General features: G+C 47.0%; 3 protein-coding genes across 6 annotated transcripts in view; 2 read left to right on the top strand and 1 right to left on the bottom strand.

Moving 5' to 3' along the window:
• Nucleotides 1–2597: 2597 nt before the first annotated feature.
• LOC121592408 (acetyl-coenzyme A synthetase) lies at nt 2598–12175 on the top strand. The gene is made up of 7 exons (XM_041913824.1): nt 2598–3651; nt 7669–7864; nt 7957–8190; nt 8258–8721; nt 8795–8963; nt 9027–9216; nt 9293–12175. Exons 1-7 carry the CDS (start codon nt 3338–3340, stop codon nt 9733–9735), a joined length of 2010 nt encoding a protein of 669 aa, XP_041769758.1. The 5' UTR covers nt 2598–3337; the 3' UTR covers nt 9736–12175.
• An 842-nt stretch (nt 12176–13017) lies between these two features.
• On the top strand, nt 13018–14558 carry LOC121593167 (inositol monophosphatase 1). The gene is made up of 4 exons (XM_041915305.1): nt 13018–13413; nt 13488–13621; nt 13697–14062; nt 14142–14558. The coding sequence occupies exons 1-4, from the start codon at nt 13351–13353 to the stop codon at nt 14401–14403; spliced, it is 825 nt and encodes a 274-aa protein (XP_041771239.1). The 5' UTR covers nt 13018–13350; the 3' UTR covers nt 14404–14558.
• Nucleotides 14559–14578: 20 nt separating this feature from the next.
• Nucleotides 14579–24704, bottom strand: part of LOC121593166 (ecdysone-induced protein 78C) — a 32904-nt gene continuing 22778 nt past the window's right edge. For all 4 annotated transcript variants that reach the window (XM_041915301.1, XM_041915302.1, XM_041915303.1 and 1 more), the window contains 3 exons: nt 18163–18623; nt 17832–18095; nt 14579–17019 (listed from right to left, as the gene is read on the bottom strand). In XM_041915301.1, the coding sequence (XP_041771235.1) occupies nt 16639–17019; nt 17832–18095; nt 18163–18623 (1106 nt within the window). In that variant the 3' untranslated portion in view covers nt 14579–16638. The remainder of the gene's footprint in view (nt 17020–17831; nt 18096–18162; nt 18624–24704) is intronic.

Raw genomic sequence — 24704 nt, 5'->3', positions numbered from 1 at the left:
TATACCACTTCACTCAGTAGTAACATGACACACTCGGACATTCTCAGTGCAAATCCCTACCGAACGGCATAAGAAATCAGGCACGACGTGCATGCAAAGGACACACCTCTCACACCGTCGACCGATCAGCCACAGTAGCAGCGGGCTGCCAGCTGCATTGCTTCCACAATCCACTTCCTTCCTGCCTCCTCTCGCGCACACACACACACAACAACCACGAGCATTCCGGAGTCAGCGAGCGGGCTGACCTCCAAAAGATTAGCACGCGCAGGGGGCAGCAATACCTCGCCAGGCGTGCATGGTCGGCGCGATAGCACATGAGTTTTCGTGCGCGATAGGTGTGTGCGCAATCAGCGCAGCCGGTCGTGCGTTACAAGCAGGAACGGGGGAACGCTACAGTAGCGGCGCGCCACGCGGAAGAAGCGCGCTTCTTTTCCATGACGTCACATTGTGACGTTACGGATTCACAATTATCCGTCTACTGGGGCGCGCGTTAGAACCGGCTGGGGGAAGCGGAATGATGGCGAGTACGAGCCCGTAGCCCCAGACGCTAGCGCGCACGCCCTGCTCTCCCATTGGCTGCAAGCGCAATCGAACGATGCGCAATCACGCCGCGTACACCCGGCACACACAGGACCACAATTGATGCCGACGGAGTTATGCATGCGACGGGGGAATTCTCGTCTTTTGTTTGTGCGAAACGCCGGTATGCTTGGAGCATGATCGCGAGAGCGTTCTGCCGTCGGTTGAGGATAGCATGGCCAGGGTGTATGAAGTAGGGAAAGAGAAAGGCAAATGCGGAGATGATCTCGTCACTTGTGGGACCTAATCAAGTAGTTTGGTGATTGATGGTGTCTGCTCTGTTGTTGCAAAGTCTCTTTTGTGGTTTTACACTAATTATTTATATTCCAATTCTGTTAAAAACAGATAGGAATCAGTAGAGCAAGAAGAATTTGATGATTTATGCATCATTTGATAGACCTGGTTACTTCGGGATTTGAACCAAGCACGAGGAGATTGAAGATAGAAATATGTTGCATCATTTCCATGGCACAGCTGTCTTATGGACGTGCTCAACGTCGTGGCCGTCTTGGGTTCAATTCTAATATAGACCCAGATCAATTACATTTTTTTAACTGATTTTTAATTCATTATTACTTAAAAAAATCTATAGCAGCTTCTGTCTTTGGATATAATTTAATTGTGATACTAACAAACCTACTGAATCATAATCACTACGAAGAAGGAAGAAAACGTGTACGTGCAGACTTTTGTTTTCTAATTTAGAACACACTTAATCAACCGCCTTCCAAAGGTCACACCAAACAATTACCTTGAAAATGACGAAATTACTGTGCATCATTGCTAAATATATGAAGCTTATCAAGCGCAAAGATATCCCCACAGCCGATACACTCATTTCTAGAGAAAGAGAAAAAAAAACGCCCAAAATAGCAACACATCTGAGCCCGGAAAAGCTGTGTGCATTATGTACGACAACGATTGAACAAGCAGATGGGCATAAGGGGGATGATAGCACACCTTATCACAAAATTGGCACATGACAAATTACCCCACACACCCTCCCACTCAGGCCGGTGCCGGTGGCACACTTTCATCAAAAAGGGCTGACTTTGCTACCATGCAACTTGACCGAATTTGGACGAAATCCAGTACACCGAGCCGCGCGTGAAGTTGCGTACGTTTGCGCATAAATGTTGGTCGTTGCCCTACCGCGGTAAGGTCACGCGTTCCCCCCCCCTCGCTCCCTGCCTTTGAGACTGTGAAATCACACATGACAGGCAGCGGTGAGTAATGGATAGGGAAAGCCGGTCACAAAAACGAAGGTGGAGCGATATTAGCAACGCAAACGGAAACACAATGACAATTACTTCGCAAACGAAGAAGGAGAAAAAGAAACAACAACACAACAACAGATAAACGACAAAATTGTGTTATCTCCGTGTACGATTGCTTCTGCAGAAAATGAGGCAAAAACACACAATCGTCGCCCTCAAAAACATTCGATTGCGATAGATGGCCACCAACGAAACTGATTAATCGCCTGGTTGGAAATCAACGCGCAATAATGCCATTGGTATTACGCATGCCCTTTTCGCATTTTACAACATGTACCTGTTGCATCGTTGGAAATGCGTTTCCTATTGTTATCCAAAGCAAGAGCGAGAGAGAGAGAGTGAATAAGGGAACAGCGCGTGCGAGAAGAAAAAAGAAACGATCAACAACATCATCCGACAGCTTGCTTCTTCTGTCAAAATATCGCTTCGTTGGAAATTAGCAGAAACAGCCACACACACACGCACACGCGCGGCCACACAATTGACAACGCGGTAGCGGCAGCGTGTGCTAAACGATAAACAAAACACACCACATTCGAGTGGGAGAGTGAAGGAGATAGCGCGCACCATCGGCGCGAGAGCACCAAACAGCGATAGAGCGCATGCGAAAGAGCGAGAGAGTGAGCGGGCGATTCTCGCGAGAACGCACGCAATCGCGAGTCGCGCGATGTGCCGCCTGTGCTGTGTGGCTGTGTGCAAGTGTATGCGTTACCGTGTGCGAATTCCCTGTATAACGCTCTCGGTGCGCGGCATGGTAACGCTCATTCATTCCAAGCCGCTCGAACCGTTCGTTTCGTGGAAGTCGCCCGCCGGAAATCGTGTGGTGTGTACCAGTGTGCGCGCGTGTGTGTGGTGCGATTGTTCCTGCCTTTGTACGGGCCAACGGGAGGCAAAGTACCAGTGATAAACCAGTGGAAAAGGGATCCCCTCTCCCTATCTCGCTCTTTGGGTGAAAATAGTACGCACGCATTTTTGTGAGAGCGAGAGAAAAGTGAAAAACGGGAAAACAAAACTCGCCAAAAATTGACCCCCCCCCCTAGCATACCCCATCCTCATCCAAGTGACAGAAATCATATGCGCGCTGTCTGAGACCGAATAACACTGCGCTCGTGTGTTGTACACCCCATCCCCTCTGGTCCAACTCCCAACCACGGCCTACTACTCTTCAGTGCTTCGGAGTGTGAGTGTGTGAGTGGAAAAGTGGAAAATTCTCTCTCCGTGTGGAACGAATTTTTGCAACAACGCTAACGAACGGTTCAGCAGTAGCAGCTAGTCGTTTGGTTCGGTTAGTGAAAGGAAACCCAGCAAACACGCGCGTGACGTCGTGTGAACGGTCGTGTCCCGTGTCCGTTCATTGCTGTGTGGATAAAAAATAAAAGAAACCGTAAAAAAACAGACCCATCAGAGTGGATTTTGAAGTGGAGTATTCTGTAGTGTGAATTTGTGACCCAGTGCAACAAAAACAAAGCCACCACACCATGCCGTCGGAACCGGAGAAGATTTTCAACCCCCATCCGGATGTCGCCAGCAAGGCGTACATCAACAGTATGCAGCAGTACCGCGAGTTTTACCAGCAGTCGCTGGAGAATCCGGGCCAGTTCTGGGCCAATGTGGCCAAGCAGTTCCACTGGGAGACGCCGTACGATCCGAAGAACTTCTTCTCGTACAACTTCGACATCTCGAAGGGCCCCATCTACGTGAAGTGGATGGAGGGTGCTTCGACCAACATTTGCTACAACTTGCTGGATCGCAACGTGAAGAACGGGCTCGGCGATACCGTCGCTTACTACTGGTAAGGAAGTAGGCTCTGCCGTGGGAAGCTATCCTCGTGACGTTATGTAACCTTTGGTGTAATCCTGCAGCCAGATGAGAGGGGGGTAGAGGGCGGGGAGTTTACATGCAGTTTTGACGAGTGAGATGCAACGCTGCTCCAGAAACCAGCAACGAACGAATGAGATGGCAATAGATAAAGGAATGGCCAATGGGAGAGAGGTGCTTTGTTAGGGAGTCCTTCCAATCCCTCCCTCCCGCAGTGTACGCAAAGGATGTGCGCAGAGGGTGTTATGGAGCAGGAGCGCGAATGTTGTGGGCACACAACACACTCGAATCGAAGAAGAAGGTCACCAGCACGTGGGACGGGGGAGAAAGAATCGAAGGTCGGAACTGGGTGGACTGGGAAGCAAAAACCGCAGGAAAAGAACCAGGCGCCCCTACGGTGCAGGACGAAAGAGAACAACACCTGCAGCAGTACGCAGAGAGGGCTTACGTCAATTTGATTCATCGATTTTTTCATACCATTTGTCGTATCTCTGTGTGTGTTTCTCCACTTTGCGTAGGCTCTTTTGGGGTTTTTTTTCGTGGAATTACGAATTACGTATTAGCACGTTTGTTTGACCATTCTAGGTGCAATCGACCGACCTGGCCGTACTCTGGATCGTCCCAAGAAGCTCTAGATATTGACGTAGAATGTTGGGGAGATATCTTCGATGCACGTCTTTGCACCCGCTCCGGACACAGCACTTCTCGAAAGTGGTCGCGCGGTGAAGTTATCGAACCGAGTGCCGCTCAGTATCGAGGTGCGGTTTGACCGCACGGGTCCACGGGAACGATGAATAATGGAAGGAACGGCGAGTGTTAATTCAGGTCGATTTAATTCGCTTCTCCTCCGCACCGCGAGGTTAAGCGTGTGAGCTCTGCCTGTGGTGTTCTGCCTGTGTAATAGAGCCCAGGCCCCCCAACAGTTAAAAACCCCGAACGGTAGTCGTTTGAACTGCTTCGCACCACCTGCAGGAGAGCGATGGGGAGGAGGAAGCAAAAGTTCAAGTCAAAGACACCTCCTCCAAACGTGCCGGGAAAAGTGTACTTCTTCAGGTACTTCTACCACTACTACTATTACTACTGTCACTATATCAGCATACAAGCAAGGTGGTGGTGGTGATGTGTGGTGGTAGTAATGACATGAACTGTGTGCTCCACATCCAATCCAAATGTAGGTTTGAAAGCTTCCGGACATTCTAGAAGCAAGGTTCCCCGCCACTGCTGCGTGTTGTAGTACTTTACAATTCTTGTCCAAAATCTCCGCCCGATCTCAATGGCACGAGTAGGGAACGAGATAAAAATAGTGCCCCAGTACCTATCCAGACACGGGGCTAGAATATTGAAGGACAAGCGGATTTAAAAATAGCACCTTTACCAGTGTTTTACATTTCGCAGAATGTTTTCAACAGAACTTTCAGCTCGTTGAGGCCTGCTAGAGATTTGGACACTACCTCCTTAACCGGTCGAATTGCATCCTTCAGAAGAAAAAATCTAGAACATCTGGCAAGAACAATCGCTCCGAGAGACGGCCTCGAAACACTCGATGCAACGCAATGCATTCGGCACGATTCTTAGCTGCATTGCATCCGGTTGCAGCTGCATTCTAGAGATGGAAGAAGGGGGAAAAAAAGAAACAAACATGTTGAACACAGTTGAGAGCCATTCAGTGACCATCGAAAGGGACACGATCGGAAGGGAGAGGTTGCCTACTAGCCTACAAGATACAATCAACAGGTGAAGGGAACGAACATTAAACATAGAACCTGCCCCACTTGTCCCTCGTGATCTATGGACACGCACTTAAATCCAAAATCTCTCTTCCGTTCCTATTCCTCGCTGTCTGTTGAGTCATTCCACTTTATCAAGAACGCCACAAAAAGAGTGTCTGCTCCCAATGCGCACGTCCGCACGCTGTCTACTCCCGCTGCTGCTGCTCTAGCTGATTGTCAAAGTACATAACACCATCCAAAGGCTCGACACGATCGATTGAAGTCAGCCACAGCCTCATCCATTACCCATGAGGCAGGGAAAGGCGGGCTCAATTTGTTAACATGCCGATTATGAGCCGACTGTCGCTGACGTTGAGTGACGACGGCCACGACGCCGGTCGAGTGTGCGGTTTGAAGATTTTATGAGCTATTGACGCGCGTACAGTCCGCGGACCATCCGGGGAACTTGTCATATCCAGCGAGTTACGTAAAGCTTCAAATTTTGCAACGCTAAAATCAGAAAAAACGACGCACAACCCCCTGTCAACATTGGTAGTGGATTTGGCGACGTTTTTGCGTCATTCGTAGTGTGAGCTTTACTATTTGTTGATCGTGTGGAGTTAATTGAACGCTTCACGCTTGAATGCTTGCCAAGCTTTCAGCATCTTCACTGACGGTGTGTTGGTTATAGGGGAGTTTTTTCTTCGCTTCTTCTAATTTCAAAGCGTGCAAAAAGAATTCTACAAGCAAAAAGAGAACCTACAGGCAGCACAAGGTCATGCTGCAAAGTGCGCGTCACAGGGACAAACGAAGGAGAGCACGCGCGCGCCTGTAACGCCATCGGCAAAACATCAAGCAGCAGCAGCAGCAACGTTTGGGGCCGGAAGCCTTCTCTCCTCTCCTTTTTGTCCCGCAGGAAGAGCAAAAGCACGCGAACAGCGAATCAAGCACGTGACAAAGGGAAAATGTTAGAAGAATGATAATGCGCCCAAGTGCCCACTCAGGCATGTCCAAATCAAGTGCATGCCCTTACTTCTGTAATGCAAGTACACGAGTGGTTTCTGGGCTACCACCGCCAACCGCTGTTTGTTGACTGCCTTCTAACAAAACGCCCCAGTTTGGGTGGTTCTGTTTTGTAAGTAAGATGTGTAAGGATATTAGATTTTTGCATCATGGAAGCTCATTAAAGAAACACGTGCTATTTAGGTATTGTTAAGCGAAGGGGTTTGTTAGTATGAACAATTCATCACTTCCAGACACGTTTTGTGTGTTGTAAAGCGCAGATGTTGTGATTTATTTAATAGCGCTTGTCGGTGGATGTAATCGAGCGGGCCAAAGCCCGCCTAGCATGCACACCGGGAACGTGTTGGGCTTACGTGATAGTGGCCAATTTGTGCGATTTCCCCCTGCCCCGTCACCACAATCCAAAAAAAGCAAAAAATGCGTTATCTGTCCATTATCTATTAATTGTTAAATCATACGACATGCAGTTCGGGAAGTAGCGAGCGCCTACTTTTTTTTTGTTGCTCATACACTGTTACCAATTGCCTTCGCCGTCAACCTTGGCTGACCTGAGATTACACCCGTAACAGGGAGCGGTCGATGAAGAGGAGCAGCGGCACAATCAAAACGGTAGTGAGGTAGCTTTGACTTTCTTTTATGACCTCCAATAAACGCATGATCACGTTTGTATGGAAGTTAGAGCCGTGTCTAAGGTATGGGAAAGAGGGAGTTTTGCAATGATTAGACATAACAGTACGTTTGTTGTGTTTCTTTGAAATCAAATTGCTCCAACCACGTTCAATGTACGATTCCCAAGTACGACGAATGGGCCCCTTTTGGGCAAAAGGTGTCGTTGACGTCAAACAGCGCGCCGTTCACGCCGTTCTTGTTTTGCATAAATGACCTAGGTAAGGCAGTAGGCAGAACCTAACAGAACCACTTCACCTTACGGGAGGCGAAGCTAAACAAACGTGGAGGAAACAGTACGGTTGACGATTGACGCCACTATTCGCTTGTCAAACAGAGTGAATGTCCAATCCAGCCGACGTTCACTGGCGGGAAGGTCGACGGGACATGAAACCGGCCTCAAAAGTGGGAGAATTATCATTCCTGATCTGAGCTGAAGTGACCTCTCCGGTGCAGTGAGGGAGTTTCCCTCCCCAACGACATCGTGACCAGTCAGAGCCGGAACGAACCTTTCTTATCATACCACATGACCACCAGCTGTTCTGCATATACGTCTCTTTTAACTCTCTCTCTCTCTATCTCCATCTTCTTAGGGAAGGCAATCATCCCGATGACTACAGCCGGCTGACGTACAGGAAGCTGCTCGAGGAGGTATGCCGGTTTGCGAACGTGCTAAAGAGCCACGGCGTCCAGAAGGGTGACCGGGTGTCAATCTACATGCCCATGACCATGGAGCTGCCGGTTGCAATGCTGGCCTGTGCACGCATCGGTGCCGTTCACTCGATTGTGGTAAGAAAGGGAAACCAAACCAAACCAAAGCATGGCAAACTTGAACTACAATCTGTTCCAATTTCCCTTTCCAAATTTTGCCTCGACTGAAGTTTGCCGGTTTCTCGTCCGATTCGCTCGCCGAGCGCATGCACGACTGCCAGGCGAAGGTGCTGATCACGGCCGACGGCGCCTGGCGGGGCGAGAAGATCCTGCACCTGAAGGACATCTGTGATACCGCGATGGACAAGGCGGAAGAGCTCGGCCACCACGTGCAGACGTGCATTGTCGTGTCGCACATTAACCGGGTCACGCCGGGCAAGGAGGACTGGGACGGTTCGTTCGATGTAAGTTTTTTTTTGAGCGCGCCTATGCCAGCTATCTGTAACTCCATTGTTTTGTGTGTCGTTGTAGACCCCATGGAGAGATGGACGCGACTTTTGGTGGCACCAGGAGATGGAGGACGCCGAACCGGCCTGCTACCCGGAGTGGATGTCGGCCGAGGACCCACTGTTTATGCTGTACACTAGCGGCTCGACCGGTAAACCGAAGGGTGTGCTGCATACGACCGCCGGCTACCTGCTGTACGCGGCCACGACCTTCAAGATCGTGTTCGACTACAAGCCGAACGATATCTACTGGTGCACGGCCGACATTGGTTGGATTACGGGGCACACGTACGTGCTGTACGGTCCGCTCGCTAACGGTGCCACCTCGGTCATGTTCGAGGGCACGCCGTTCTTCCCGGACACGGACCGGTACTGGGAGATCATCGACAAGTACAAGGTGTCGCAGTTTTATACCGCACCGACCGCGATCCGGTCGCTGATGAAGTTTGGCGACGAGCCGGTGCTGAAGCATGATCTATCGAGTCTTAGGTAAAACAAATTGGGATTTTGATGACTCATAGATAGTAGTAAAAAACGGCTCTATTTGCTTTCCTTAATGCAGAGTTCTCGGAAGTGTCGGTGAGCCGATCAATCCGGAAGCGTGGCTTTGGTACTATCGCGTGATCGGCAAGGAGCGCTGCTCGATCGTGGACACCTTCTGGCAGACGGAGACGGGCGGACACGTGATTACACCGCTGCCGGGCGCTACACCGATGAAGCCTGGCTCTGCAGTATGTATGAGGTTTTGGGTAGGGTTGGAAACGGTGTAGATAACACTCTGAATCGCATTGCAGTCATTCCCGTTCTTTGGCGTGAAACCGACGCTGCTGGACGAAAGCGGTACGGAAATTACGGGCGAAGGTGAAGGCTATCTCGTCTTTTCCCAGCCCTGGCCGGGCATGATGCGCACGCTCTTCAACAACCATCCGCGCTACGAATCGACGTACTTTTCCAAGTTCAATGGATACTACTGTACGGGTGATGGTGAGTTTTGAAGCAATTTCTTAGGCTCGTGAAACACGTAATTAATTAAACCTTTTCTTCCTCTCTCGGCGTAAAGGCGCACGTCGCGATGCGGACGGCTACTTCTGGGTGACGGGGCGCGTTGACGACATGCTGAACGTGTCGGGCCATCTGATGTCCACGTCGGAGGTCGAGTCGGTGCTGACCGAGCATCCGCGCGTCTCGGAAGCGGCCGTCGTATCCCGACCTCACCCGGTCAAGGGCGAATGTTTGTACTGCTTCATCACGCCCAACCAGAACGAAGCGTTCGACAAAACGCTCATCAGCGAGCTGAAGGTGCTGGTGCGGGAGCGCATCGGTCCGTTCGCGCAGCCGGACGTGATCCAGCATGCGCCCGGGCTGCCGAAAACGCGCTCGGGCAAGATTATGCGACGAGTGCTGCGCAAGGTGGCCGTCAACGATCGGGATGTGGGCGATACGTCCACGCTGGCGGACGAGGCCATCATCGAGCAGCTGTTTGCGAACCGGCCGGCCCACTAAAGCCCACAAATCGCAACCGTACCCCCAGTTTAGCCAGTTTGAGTAGTGCCGTGGTTGTCGTTCCGCGTCGCAATCAACGAGCAACCACACACAAATCGTTCAATCGCGACAGAGCTTAGCAAAGTGTGTGCGAGTGCGATTAGGGAGGAGGAAAAACGGTTTTCAAAACGGAGGTGTTATGGGGGTATATCATTGGGCGAAAAGGATAGCTTTTTTCACGCTTTCGGGCCTTTGTCTCTTGTTTTGCCTGTTCGTCCCGCGCGTACATACATCAACTAATAGGCGCGTTAAAGAGAGGGATGTACAACCCGGTTAAATGCACCCGGTATACAATCGAAAAAAAAACACACACACACACAATCTAATGCTGGACATCGGGGAACAAAATGTGAATGGGCCGCAGAGGGTCAACAACAGGGCATTATATGCTTAGCGAGTTGCAAGAAGACGCCCAGGACGGCCGCCAGTGACCCAGGACCTAAGGCGCGTCGTCGCCGTCATCACTATTGGCGTATCATCAGGCAGCTCGAATTTGCATAACATGCTGGAAGAATCGCCTAGTTGTATGGATAGGTTGTTAAGCTGATTTGGACGGTGAAAAACTCATACACCTACAGATAAGATTTAAGTAGCTGTTATTGCCATTCTTAACCAGTTTAAGGCTTAATTTGTTTAGTATTAAATGTTGCTACTAGGGACGGTGGTACGGAGCAGTGGGTTGTGAGCTCATTTTGGCAAAGGCTTGCCATCCCCGCTTATCGTTTGTTACGCAATCTCAGAAATCGCTTGAAAAAAAAAAGATGCAACGTAAAATAAGTTTGCTTCAAATTTAAAGTCAGGATAAAAGGAAAGGCAAAAAAACATACTAATGCATTAAAAGCACTATTTAACAATGAACGAGAAAAGAGAATCTGAATGAAGAAAAGTAACAGTTGTTATCAGAAGATAAACACATAAAGGTTAGGGAGTAAGGGTTGTTAGGGATGTCGCTGAGCGATGAACACGTGTTGGTGGACGCAGCTAAAGAAAGGTGGACCTACCGAAAGTAGGTCAGTTAGTTGGGGGATTAGAATGCGAAGCATTAATCTGATGTAGGGAAGAAGTCAACGAAATTACACATACACATACCACACAGAGTCACAATCATACACATACAAAGGTAGACAAATAGCTTCAAACCCTTTCCCTTCAAACTCATAGAGCGCACACAGCGTTATCATTAGATGGTAGCAGTTTCTCTGTTTCACTTTCCCAGTTTCTCTGTGGGTGTGTGTGGATCTGTGGTTAGCGATTAGCGCACACGGCAAACCCCACTTAGGAGAAGAAAAAACACCATGGCGATGTTGAGTTAATCATTTTTATTTCCATTTTACTGCTGCTAATTTGTGTTTATTTCCCCCGTTTTTAATTTTAAGTTTTATCACAAATAAACACTCACAACGCTTGTCTACTAGAAGGCACGCTACTACCCGCTAACACTTTGCATACCGAAACCATCCATCCATCCGGTGAACATCACATTTTACACATCCGTTACCTTACCCCACTTACGCGCCACACGATGATGAATCCTTTGAGCGGTTAGAGAGATGCAAGAAAGGTGTTCCAAAGGGTTCAAGGTTGGCCTCTGATACCAGCAAAAAAAAAAGTTAAATCAACACATATCATTTTCCTCCTCCAATGCGGGAAGCTTTCCCTTTTTGGTGAAGGAAAACTAAAAAAACAACCATTTGAAGTATGTAATCATAATCTATATGCTCTTACCCACTCATTATACAATGTATTAGAAGTTTATCAACTGTTAAAAACTGTGTAGCGACTACTTGTTCTCTGGATGGGGCACAGCTTACGGGGTGCGCCCTATTATCCGTTGTTTAGACTTTTGTGGGGATAAAAACTTAAGGTTTCTTCTCGACCCGGTCGCCATCGAATTGGTGAGGAGGGATTGTCCCTTTTCGAGAGCCAATTCATATCATCGCCCAAAAAAAAAAACACACACACAAAACGATACATATCATGTAGCGTGCCTACACCATCAAACCGATCCTTTAGAGGGAGAGAAAGCGTGGCCACTGCTCGCCAGCTCAAATCTCGTCCCATTTTTTGGCGGTGACCATTTTTTAATCGTGTATACTTTTGAAAGTCGCGCAATACGACAAGAGCGCCACTGTTGGGTTTGGGGAGGAGTAATTGTGAAACATTGTAACGTGCCGATCGTAGGCATTTAAGGACATTTTGCTGCATTGTGTTGTTCATACTCGTAAGTTGGTACAACTTGCAGAAATTAGTGCTCATTCCAGATAAAACTAGACAAAAAAAAAAAACAAAAATAACACAAATAATTGAAAGAAACTAAACCAAAAAAATATCAACTCACTGTACTGATGGACGGAAAACTCGATACTGGAATAAATATACCTACATATATATATGGCGAAAACATATCAATGTTATGCAAAAACAAAAAAAAAGATAATTGGGTGTAGCTTTTCATGTTTTTTTCGTTTTTATTGGCCTGCTTGTAGATTAAATTTTGAAAGTTGGTTTAATAGTTGTTGTAATCTAAATGGCTTGATAAGTAGTGCTTGTCGATGTTAACCAAACCGCAATGTGATACCATAACCAACAACTCCTTATCTAGTTTTGTTTGTCAACGGTGGTTTGTATGCGCTATCGCTAAAATGCAACCAGCACTGTACCACGTGAATATAGCCATGCAGTGGTTTTACAAGTGCATTATTTGTAACGCAAGCTTTAGTTCCATAAAACCGTGTATTTTGAATTAATTTGCTATCAGCTGTCTGTGTATGGACAAGCTGGCTCCTACAAGAGCGGTTAGCGGTTCGATTCTCCCGTCCAGGTCGATTGTCCCTTCGAAGAAAGGTTTTTTTTTTTACTGAGGGTAAACTAAAGCACCGAGCGTCTTGAAGAAGGTAAGGTGAATAACAAAAATGTATTTTTATGATTTTTGTGATTCATGTAAGAAACCTTGTTTCAAATTTACACATTGCATGCATGCATTTGTATAACAGTTTGCACTTGGCGCTTTCTGTACGAATTGCAGGTGTGTCAAACTACTCTCGCCCTTTCAAAGTGTTTTACAAAAGTGTGTACATTTTGATTGCATTGTTCTCTACCTCAAAACATAAAATGTACATTATTATTTGAAACTGATAGTATTTTTTAATATTAATTATTATTTTTTTCCACAAACTGTATAACAGTCCAAATAAATTCTACACCCCTGGCTTCCAGTTTGCAGTTGTCACTTTGACGTGTTTGTTTACCAACAAACCACACCATTTGTGATAACGAATTAGAAGCAACGTTTGCATATGGAAGCATAGAAAACATAGCGAAAAAAACAAACCACAAAATAGAGCAGAAGAATAAGTGGAAGAAACCACCCGAACAAATTTCCGAACCGTCCCGAGTGTGCTCCTACATCACGTCCACTTCTTTCCTGCACTGTTGGCGTATGGAAATTGGCTCAGTCCGTGTAAAGCTCGCGAAGAGTAAACAATAGGCAGTGGACGAGAGGGACAGACCTTCTAATTGATTGGTGTGTTTTGGTGTGAAAGAAAGATATCATAGAGCTTCCTCCACCTAACCACGATGGCTCTCAACCTGGACGAATGTTACGAGCATGTTCTCGGGCTGGTGGAAACTGCTGGAAGTGTAAGTAGAGTTTCGTTCTGTTGCGATGAAAAACTAAGGTTTAGCTTAATTGATTTTCCCCTCTCCCTGGTTAGCTAATCGCTTCCCGCAACTCCCAGCGGAAGCGCGTGGTCGAAAAATCGAGCAATATCGATCTGCTGACCGAAACCGACCAACAAGTGGAGCGCATGCTGATGGAAGGAATTACGGCCAAATATCCGGACCACAAGTAAGTGGAAGGGGAAAGGGGGGAAATGCTTCCGAGTGTTTTAATTTTGAAAAGATTACCGTCCCCTTTTGAAAGGTTTATCGGTGAGGAGGAAACAAGCGAAGGGAAGAAGGCCGAGCTGACCGACGCGCCTACCTGGATTATCGACCCGGTCGATGGTACGATGAACTTCGTGCACAGCTTCCCGCACTCCTGCATTTCGATCGCACTGCTCGTCGGCAAGGTGACGGAAATTGCCATCATCTACAACCCGATCGTGGGGCAGAAGTTTACCGCGCAGCGGGGCAAGGGCGCCTTTCTGAACGGCACCCCGATACGCGTGTCTGGTGAGACGGCGTTCGAGCGTGCCCTGGCGACGACCGAGTTCGGCACGTCCCGGGAGGAGGACAAGACGCGCGTCGTGCTCGAGAACATCGGCAAGCTGGTGCGACAGATTCATGGGTAAGCGGTTGGATGTGTGTGTGTGTGACTTGCGAATGAACTCTAATTTCACTCTTTTTTTCACTGTCCCGTTCGCCAGACTACGCAGTCTTGGTTCTGCGGCGCTCAACATGGCAATGGTGGCGCTCGGCGGGGCAGACTTTAACTACGAGTTTGGCATTCACGCGTGGGACATTGCGGCCGGGGATTTGCTCGTGCGGGAAGCGGGCGGTGTCTGTCTGGATCCGGCCGGTGGTCCACTGGATCTGATGTCCCGGCGGGTACTGTGCGCTAGCACGCAGGAACTTGCCGATAAGGTGGTACAGACGCTGACACAGTACTATCCCGAGCCGAGAGATTAATGGAATAGGAGCAGATCTTCCTCCACGAATCGAATGCCATGTTTACTGGTTACTGTACTTACCAGTGGCAACACTATCGCAGCCAACTAGATGTGCAATATCGTTACCCAAGCGAACCACGTGTTTGCTGTTAAATAAATGTTGTTGCTAAAGAGGCCAAATGTTTCTTCTACCTGCCGGAGCGGATATGAACCTGCTTGTAGTAACTCTAAAACATGTCCACTTTATTCATCGTTTACTTCTTAAGTAGCAGCATCTTTTATGCATATGCGTTTCATCTCTTTTTTCTCCATCTTTTCTCCATTTTTCCCTACACGCTTACCTCCAACGAATGGCCGTTTTGTTTTGTCTTTTTTTAAATCTTAACTTTCCAGGTTCCTTTTTTGAAAATAATATTCTGCACTGAAAAGATGCACAAAACGTTTTGATTTGCAAAACTATAACACGAATGACACACGTTTGCGCACGGATAGAGAAACAACTTAACAAAACACAACGATTCCCGTCGCGAAATCTATCCAAAAGAAAGCCTAAAAGTGTCCACTCCTTTCGCTAATCCTTTTCCATTTCCATTTTCTACCTTAAGAGATGCGAGATTAATATAAGGAATAAACGGGGGAGAAAGGGGTTCATAAATTCGGCTAAACAGCATTTCAACTAACGCTAATCATAAAAAAGGCAACAATATGCGTAACAAAATATGTATACGTTGTATAGATGTATACGTTATCTTCACATTACTTTTTAAGTTTCAAATATAGCTAAATCGGTAGTCTCTCACATTGTCTATCGTCGTCATCCCACAGGGAGAGTCTTGTCTCTGCTTGACTGCTACTACCACTTCACTGTGCAGTTTAAAAGTGTGGTTTCCTTTTCCTTACGACCCAGTAGCATAAATCGATAAATAGAGTACGAATGCCACGTGGTGTGTGGTTTTTACTGCTTTACTAATTCAGCAAATGCCTCTTTAAAATGATTCACACACACACATGCAGACAGTGTAACGCGCGCGCGCGCTTGTATAGGATTTAGAGCAAAAAATAACTCTTTCTCTCCGATTTCACTAACATATCGTTATTGTGTTAACAACCCATTATTATATCGCAGAAAAAGCTGGGCAAATCGCGTCACCCCGTCAGTGGTACAATCGAACTCATTTCGACGATGATGGCGATGGACGAATCGAAGGGATTGATTGATTGCCGTAAAGTGCCGTCAGCGAAAAGTTGGGGAAAGATGTTCCTCTAATGTATCTACCGAGATGTACTAGTAGTAGTAGTAGTATAAGGGATATAGTCACGGGACATCTCGCTTAAAATTAGTATCGGGTTTTTTTTTAAATTACAGCACCAGTTTTTTTGTTTTACTTAACCGTTAAAAAGTCTCAATTTGTTCTACTAATAACAGGCAACCTCCTCTGGAGATCTCCAGAGGTTGAAGGGAACGTTGTGATGATGATTGTTGTTTAGCTATACTTTCTCTATCTGTCTCTCTCTCTCTTGTATTAACCCTCCCTTCTCAGCCCTGTACTTGTAAAACATGATACGCTACATTCGCTAGTGCTACGTGCCTAGTAACTTGTTCTGCCTATTGCTACTATGATATTGCTCGAGTACATCTTGCCTGCTTCGCGGTCAATGGGGTAAAAACAACCGGAAACAGGTGGTAGATAGATAGCACACATCGAGAGAGAGAGAGGGAGATTCACTTCAAGGGAGTGTGAGGGGAGAGCACACAAACGAATAGAACTACATCTAATGGCCACTGTATTGTTCTACCCTCCCCGTTTTGTCGGTCTGTATCCTGTACCACCCGTTTAGCTTAAAATTCCTATCATGCTATCATGTAACATCATCGTACACCAACAAACCGAACATTGTCTGCGGTTGCACTGGTTTTGCGCTTATCAGACCGCACCGACTACCGCTCTCTGCGCCTTATTGCTTTATCTGCCATCGCTGCGGGCCCTCTAATCTAACACAGGTCTTATCTGGTCGTACGAACTGGTCGGGAAATATGGGGGTATAGTAGTGTAGTGGGGATGAACAATTCACATCAATATGCATGATATGTGTTTCAATAGTATGTTTATGCATCTGGTAATATCGCTTGCCTATATGCTGATGTGTGTAACGGATGTCACTGGTTCTCATCATGGTATTGCCTCTTTGTGGCCTTACGAGATTTAAGGGGCATTCTTTTTTCACGGCATTGTTTCTCCTCCTTTCATCGCCACTACTGCAAGTCCTCCTCACACTTGGGCACGTCGAATATTTCCGCAAACAGGGGCGGCAGCCGGATCGTGCTCCAGTTCGTCCGGAACCACTCCAGATGGGCGGAGTGCTTTTCGCCCAGCATGCGCAGCTCGTGGACGCGCGCCTCTAGTGCGGGCATAATCTGCAGCGCCCCCATGCCGTTATTTGCCCGCGATCGGGTGATTTGTACTCGCAGCGCTTCCGCGATGCATTCGCGCGTCTTCAGGATCAGCTTCGTCTCGACGAGACCGGGCCGGTCGGACAGCAGGATGAGGGCCGAGTACAGGCCGATCTCGGTGTCGCTCAGGCAGCAGCTGTTTAGCCCGCTGGTAAAGTTAAACAGTGCGTTGGCATACTCGGGCTAAAACGAAGGGAAATATTATTAATCAAAAATGGTTCTTCTTTCTCTCTGTCTTTTATAGTGATTTGCTCTCTGGAGCGCACCCAAGACTCCGATCCGACTCCGGCTACTGTTAGTCCAACTCCGACTCCGGCAAAATGGAACCACTAGATCCGCCCGGAGTCTTAGTCACCCGTAGTCGCCCGGAGTCGTCCGGAGTCGTCCGGAGTCATTCGGAGTCGTTCGGAGTCGTTTGGAGTCGTTCGAAGTCGTTCTAAGTCGTTCTAAGTCATCCGAAGTTGTCCGGCGTCGTCCGGAGTCGTTCGGAGTCGTCCCGAGTCACAGTCGTTCGGAGTCGTTCGGAGTCATCTGGAGTCAGAGTCGTTCGGAGTCGTTCGGAGTCGATCAGAGTCTTCCGGAGCCGATCGGTGTCTGAGTCATTCGAAGAAGTCTAGAGTCGATCGGAGTCGACCAGAATCGGAATTGGTCGGAGTCAACAGGAGCCGTATGGTTTAATATGCTTGTGATCAGACATTTTATTTCGTTGTGTTTTTGTCTCTCACTCTGCGCGTGCTCTCAGTGTACCGGCTTTTGTTTCGAAGGCCGACTTCGGCCGACTCCGGACGACTTTGACTCCAGCCGATTTCGAAGTCGGACGTCTTGAACGACTCCGAACAACTCCGACTCCGATCGACTCCGGACGACAACGGACGTCTCCGACTCCGGATGACTCCGGGCGACTCCAGATTCAGCATTTATCGGAGTCGGATCGGAGTCGACTCCAGATTTTTGCCAACTTTAACAATCACTACTTTTTTAAGCCACCGACTTACATCGTAGATCACTTCCAGCTGCTGGCGGGTGATGTACACACCGTCGTCGAACGTGATCGTACTGTCGTTGGTGGCGCGTGCCACGTGCGTTAGCCACACCTCGAAGAACCCTAGCTTAATCAGAATCAGCTGATCGTCCTGCAGGAACTCTCCGAATCCGGGGACGCGCTTCGCAAACTCCACAATCCTCTGGACGGCCGGCGTCATGCGCATCGCGTACTGCTGCCAGAGCCAGATCCGCTGATCCTCGAGCGATTCCAGGGGCTGCAGAAGTGAAACAAAAAACGTTAATAAAACACTATTTACAACCACCAAACTCTCATTCCCTTACGTTGTGCTTCTCGCTGTAGTTGAGCAGCGACACTCGGCTCTGCTCCTTCACCTGCTCGCTCGTGTAGGTACAGTGGCCCCGGTGGGCCTGCGCAATGCACTGGATGATATCGTACACGGACAGCTCCGGCGGCGTAAATGTCAGCGAGTCGGGCAGGATCGTCCCGGTGGACGTGCTGATCTCGGCACAGCTGTTCGCGGCCATGCTGGCGTTCGATGACGGCGTGCCGTTACTGTGGCCGATGGTGGCGTTAGCGTTATTGCCTGCGTTGTTGCCGCTGCCGAGCGTGCTGGTAGTGGTAGTGGGCATGGTGCCGTTCGCACTGTGACTCGTTCCGAGCGATCCGTTGCCGTGCTGCGGACCGGCGGCGGGTGTCGTCGAGTTGACGCAGATGCTCATGTTCTCCTCGCTGCAGCTGCCCGCCTCGCGTGACTTTTTCGGCACGCGGCCATACCGCACGGCTGTGAAAGGAGCAAGAGGAGCAAATGTTTTCGAATTAAAATATTGCATGAACACTTTTGGTAAGACTGAGTGTGTGTTAGTGGCGAATGTTGAAGCTAGGTTTATTTTTTTCATTTGCATCCCGCTTGCAAAATTGGAGATAGTAATCGGCTTCATTTGCTACTTTTACTCCCCAACCCAACAACATGCATCGCAAACAGAAAGTGCGACCAATAATTGCATAGCACCTACACTCTAAAACGAATCGATTATGTGCCGCGAATGGCAGAGGAGCCCTCAAGAAGTGCAGAAGAAAATGGTAAATAAATCGAAACAAAATGCCAATAGTAAAAGGGCAAAGGGAGGGGGTGGAAAAGAAAGGGCGCCAAACAAACTGATGATGGCGGTATGATGCAAATTTTTACTTCCGCAACTCTCTTGCGGCACGACGCCACACGACAGATTTGGTTCGTTGTTTGAACTTTTCCTTTCACAGGGGTGTGGGGGGCGAAACATCCCCGTCCCAGTGCACACAGGATGCACAGGAGGGTGGGCGGACGGGTGCATTTGCAAAGAGAAAGGGAGCTTTGGTTTAAAGGGCAACACTGCAACAGTGCGCGTTCGTCGCCGTCTAATGGTGCACTGTTTGCGCTAAATATGGCGATGGCGCGCTCGCCCGGAAAGGTGTGCCACACATTTACTATTGAGTCATCCGCGTGGAAATAAAGCAGTTTTGGGAGCAGACTTTTTTTCTTTTTTTTTTGGGATTTGAAGACAGCATGCGAAAGGCTAGTACGTAAATTGTTAAGATGGCAAATCATTGTTTATACTTTTTTGGATGTTTTATTTACCGCTTTGGTCACACGTTTTAAGACCAACTTCCCAAGACAGTTCAAGGAATTGCCAAAAATATAAACATACTAATACTCTATAGAGTTTAATAATCTTTTGAAATATACTTTTTTTCTATTTGCGAGCATAATATGTTTACCTGACATGCTTAGAGCCGTGTGAGTAAAAAACATGTACAAGCAAACTCAATACACTCTGAATGAAAAATACTTATTTAAATCAATATTTAAAGGCGTTCTTTGATAACAAAGTCCCTTTTACTAGAGAATAACTTAAACAAATGCCAAAAAGTTATCTAACCATCTTCACATGATTCTGGGTAGTTTTTAATTTATATTGAACATTTGCTGCAAACATAGACATTGCTCCCGATGGTTCAGTCAAGAAGTGACTTTCTTGGTAACACATCCGTCGTGAGTTCAATTCGCATATCAATCGAGTTTTTTCTCGTTCTTAAATTATACAATTTGTAATGCTATGGCTTTTTTTTCTATCAGTAATGTTGCAGATTTTCTTACTGTCTGAAAATCTGGACCCTTAGTGCTTTTGTTAGTCGAGGGGACATTTTGTTTATTTTATTTGAGTTTACACACGAAATACGTTTTAAAAGCTTTTTATTCTATTCCTAGTGTTGATGTATGTATGCCTGATACAATAGTAGTATATACTATTACATATGCTTGCAAAAAAAGACACCCTCCTCACCTATACTTTATGCTTTCTGACCCGATAATGGTGATTATTAAACGAACTATGTATATGATAAATGTTTCTAAATTATAGCCCACATTCAAACGCACAAAAGGTGCAAAAGCACAAAGTAAGAAACATTCAACTTTACACACACACGCCCCGTTTTTGCAACTGACCCCATGCACGATAGTTCAACAGTGCAGCGCACTGTACCGCATGTCTCTTCCGCGGTGAAGCGTGCAGCAAAGAAAGGCGAAAGAAAGAAATGTGTCACGATATCAACGCGACCGGGTAGGTGAGTAGGCGGGGGGAGGAAGCACAGAGTTCAAAGAACTCTCTAGCTAGCGCCACAGTTTTCCGCAACAACAACAACTACAAAAACAAACCTGGGAATGGCCGCCGGCGGGATCATAAATTGCGGAAAGAAATTGCAACAGTGCCGGGGTGGTGGTACGTGCCCCCATCGGGGTACGCCAACCCACACCGGGACACAGACACACAGAGAAAAGTAGCACCACGGCGTGTAAGCATGCATTACTTCACCGGTACGGCACACACACACACCCGTTCGCATTACACACCGGTAGAGCCAGTTCGCACCCACTCACCCGCAAAAGGGTAAGCATAACAACAACCGCGCGCGTGCAGCTTTGTGAAGCGTTATGAAAATTATGCTACGATAAGCGCCTTCCCCCCCCCCCTACCCTTCCGTCTTCTATCGCGCGGCAAACCGCTAAACTATGCGGACGGTGTGCGGGCATGATATGACTGCTGCACGCGGTTAGTTTCCTACTTCCTGGGTGCACTCTTTCGGCGTCTTTTAATCGGGGTTGACTAATGGTCCGGGTGACACGCAAGCCGTGTTAATATATCGCTAACACGGTGCTGCTGCACACAGCAACCCCCACTCCTTAGTAAAAGGGTGGAAAGCTTTTTTGTTGCAATTTTGGTGTACATTTCACTACCATTGAGCTCGGGCCGCAATCGTCACCTTTCGTTGCCCCGTATCGTGAATCATTGACCAAAGGTACTGTTACCGGTTAAGGGATGGCTAATGCATGGCTGATTAATTTGCCCACCGTGTTCAGGCAAGAGGGAAAGGGATAAAAGGAGGCGAGAGGGAAACATTTAGTCGAGATTCTATCGCTGGTAGAGCATTGAGCGTGACGGTTTTGTTACGATTTGGAGTGTGTGATAAATTAAACTAAATCTGTTGCCTGTTTGAGCATTTTTTCTCGTCACGAAACGACCAACAAAGCGTTGCAAAATGGCTAGATTATAAATGGGGCTAATTAGGCACTCTGGTGTAGTGAGGGAGGAAATAAAGTAGCGGCGTTTTACTCCCTAAAATAAGCTAAGAAATGGTCATTGATGTTCTGGTATTGTTTACGACTAACTCACACATTCAGATCAAAACAGAAGAGGTGCAGAAGCTAAGAGGAGTTTTTAGGGGTTCTCATAATTTTGAGACATTTTCTTATCTCTTACTGTAGGAAAATCAACTTTATGTGTTGGGATAGTTCAATTCCAATAGCACCTTTTTCGGACAGTCACATTTGAAATTCCTATATTATATATTCCTATATCCAAAAAAGGTACCCTAGAGTCAACCTTTTGTCATAAAATGCTCATTTGTCATAAGAAGATCGTAAAAGTGTCGCAACATTCCAAGAACTACTGAAAACCTCTGTATGTCAGCAGCATTTAAATGATATACGGGGTTTTTCAACTCACTTCCATGATTTACACATGATTTTCAATCCATCACAAAGAGCTGTCAAATTAAATCCAGCCTTGAGACGTGTTGAAAATCATGTGGAAGAACTGAAACATTATTGTAATGCAAATAAAACATTTGACAGCTGTTGGAAAACATCTCACAAACAATGAAAAATGGTCTAGACATTGGAAATTGACCCGAAAAAACCCAGTAATACTGTCTCGACACATCTTTTCACAAGCCTAACCCCTGATTTAAAAAAGTTAAAAAGTAAAAGTAAACATTCCTCGAAATGTGTTTTAATTGTCACAAGAACAACAACAGTTGATAAAACTATTTAAAGTGCCATCGCAAAATTCAACATGTTTTCCTTTCAACGTAGAGAGATTGAAAGTAATATACATATAGATTAAATATAGTCTGAAGGGAAGTCCTTCGGTACATTCGTCAAGTCATTAGATCCATTAGACCCGTCAATGGTTCATATTCCTGTATGAAGAGAGCCCACCAAACACACACCACTCATTATTCTACTATATGGGTGGTACCACTCAGTACCCAAATTAGCTTATTAATACGTTTGTTCCGTCTATGAAAAACAATAACAAATAAAGCGCTTGGTCACGTGGAGGACATTGGCCCAAAATATGTCTCGGGTTGAAAGTTCATTGAGATCAATTTGGCAGAAGCACAGTATTTGACTGTTCCGCTATAATTTAAGCAATAAGTCATTGGAATCTAGCCAAATAAAGGCTGTGTTGGCCAACTTTTGAGAGTGATTTTAATGTCAGGCGAATGAGGCCAAAAGACTCAAAGTTTCTATAAAAAAGTGTTACACAATAGAACCATGCTGACATTTCCAGAACCATTTTTCAAACCGCCATCGTTACCGCGAGTCACAATTTAACTGTTTGGTCACCTGTCCCATGCGAACATTCTATCCAACTTATTGGCATTACCGCTATAACATTTAAATACACATGAGATATGTCCTAAGTGTAGAATTGAATGGAAAAATTACTCTAGCTTGGCTTTTATTTGGCACTATTTTGAGAGATGAAACCACACTTTAATAAACCAAACAATGATAAGCAACCATATCGGAGAAGAAGTGCTATAAAAGTAGTCACTAAAGATACTCATAGATTCTATGCATCGTATCCACAGTAGCAAACTTGTTGTCCCACAGTGTCACAGAATGTTTGATGTTCTGCACGAAGGACACCCAATATTTCATGCATTTTGTAACCACCACTAACGCAAACCACAGAATCAAATTACAAAGACACACCGTTAAAACATAAATCATACAACATCAAACACCAACAATTGTTATTTGTGCACTGTATTGTGCAAACAACTCATAAAGTAAGTTAAACCCAACGATAACAATGCCACAACACGATTAATTTATTTAAAGATAAGAACAAAACACACAAAAAACATCATATTTACTCGCTAGACTTTGTTGAAAATCACACTGCATCCTGTTCGCATAATAACACTGCGGCAGCCAGTTGATATTGATATGTAGTAGAAGTATAACAAACTTTCAGAACACTTTCACCGGCAAACAATTATCACAAATCCATCATCACAGGTAAACTGTAGTCGCAGCAATGCAATACTTTATTATCACATACGTTAATCTTTTTTTAAATATCACACACGCACACAAATCGCTTCCAAAATCACCAACATCCGTTATTGCTGATCACTGTTGCCAACCGAACCAAAAACTTCCCAAAACCGAACCAACCGATCGTCCGTCGCCCGCTGCACTGAACCAGGCGCACGTGTGTGGTTCGGTGCAACTGCAGCCACTCGCCACTATCCCGGGCAAAAGGGCTACAAACAAACCGTGCAGAGCGTGAACCCTTCCACTCCAAAACCAGCTCCCAAACAGCCAAACTGGGCGTGCGGAAAGAGGGGTAGAGATCCGAAACACTGCGCCCGCTCGCTTACAAAACGGGCGATAAGAGACACCCCCCCCCCTCCTCGCGAGCAGACGGCACGCCGAAAAGTAAGATGGGAGCGGGGGCGGGGTTGGAAAAATAAAAGCGAAAGGTAAGCAAATGCACTGCAAAATCCGGAAAAGCGGTGCTGCAGCGGCGTGCAGTTGCACACATAGACAGACCCCGTGAACCACAGCACAACTACACACTATCACTTTCCTTCCGCCTTTTTGCGGCGTATAGGTGGTGGTGCATGGAGAGCTTGGCATGTATGCACTTCTGCAAAACACCGCTACCGTGGTTCTCCCTTGGAGCTGTATGCACGGAGCCATCAACCGAACACGTGGAAGCGCTCGGCAAGGGTTTTCGCTTCCGGACACAACTTATATAGTCCGTCGGGTCGGTTCGGTCGGTTCGGTTCACTAAACGGAACTACGGATTGCCTGTGTTAAGAGCGACACATGCTCGATTGGGGTGTGCGTGTGTGTGTGTGTGTGTGCAAGACTCAATTGGGAACCACAGCTTCCCCACAGCAACCAGCAAAACCAACTTACGGAGCGGCTAAACGGTAACTGTTGGCGAGTGCATCGATATTAACACAACGACAATGCGCAATCGAGTGCTCGGAGTACGCACTGCACTTGCACTCTTGCAACACGGTGGCACGGAAGGTGGCGGTGTGCCGCTGGGTGGTGCTGGGGATCGGGAGGCGGAAGAGAAAAACTTTCTCTCCCTCCGATTACGGAAATACATGGACGGCTCGAAATCGACTTGCCATTACTGTCCCGCCGGTGCACCGGTTCCCAGCTTGAAGCAGACAGAAAATGCACTTCAGATGCAGCCGATACTAACCCCCGTCCCTGTTGCATTTTTTTTTACAT

This window comes from Anopheles merus, chromosome 2L, assembly GCF_017562075.2.
Source record: "Anopheles merus strain MAF chromosome 2L, AmerM5.1, whole genome shotgun sequence".
In the NCBI taxonomy this organism is placed as follows: Eukaryota; Metazoa; Arthropoda; class Insecta; order Diptera; family Culicidae; genus Anopheles; species Anopheles merus.
Note: the sequence above shows the minus strand (reverse complement) of the source record. Positions and strands in the feature narration are given on the sequence as shown.

What these genes read in the sequence shown, in the direction of transcription:
- LOC121592408 (XM_041913824.1), top strand. Translation starts at nt 3,338, where the DNA reads ATGCCGTCGGAACCGGAGAAGATTTTCAACCCCCATCCGGATGTCGCC. An exon ending in GATACCGTCGCTTACTACTG is followed by an intron (nt 3,652 to 7,668) that starts GTAAGGAAGTAG and finishes CCATCTTCTTAG; the next exon opens with GGAAGGCAATCATCCCGATG. An exon ending in ATACTACTGTACGGGTGATG is followed by an intron (nt 9,217 to 9,292) that starts GTGAGTTTTGAA and finishes CTCGGCGTAAAG; the next exon opens with GCGCACGTCGCGATGCGGAC.
- LOC121593167 (XM_041915305.1), top strand. Translation starts at nt 13,351, where the DNA reads ATGGCTCTCAACCTGGACGAATGTTACGAGCATGTTCTCGGGCTGGTG. An exon ending in TGGTGGAAACTGCTGGAAGT is followed by an intron (nt 13,414 to 13,487) that starts GTAAGTAGAGTT and finishes CTCCCTGGTTAG; the next exon opens with CTAATCGCTTCCCGCAACTC. An exon ending in CTGGTGCGACAGATTCATGG is followed by an intron (nt 14,063 to 14,141) that starts GTAAGCGGTTGG and finishes CCCGTTCGCCAG; the next exon opens with ACTACGCAGTCTTGGTTCTG.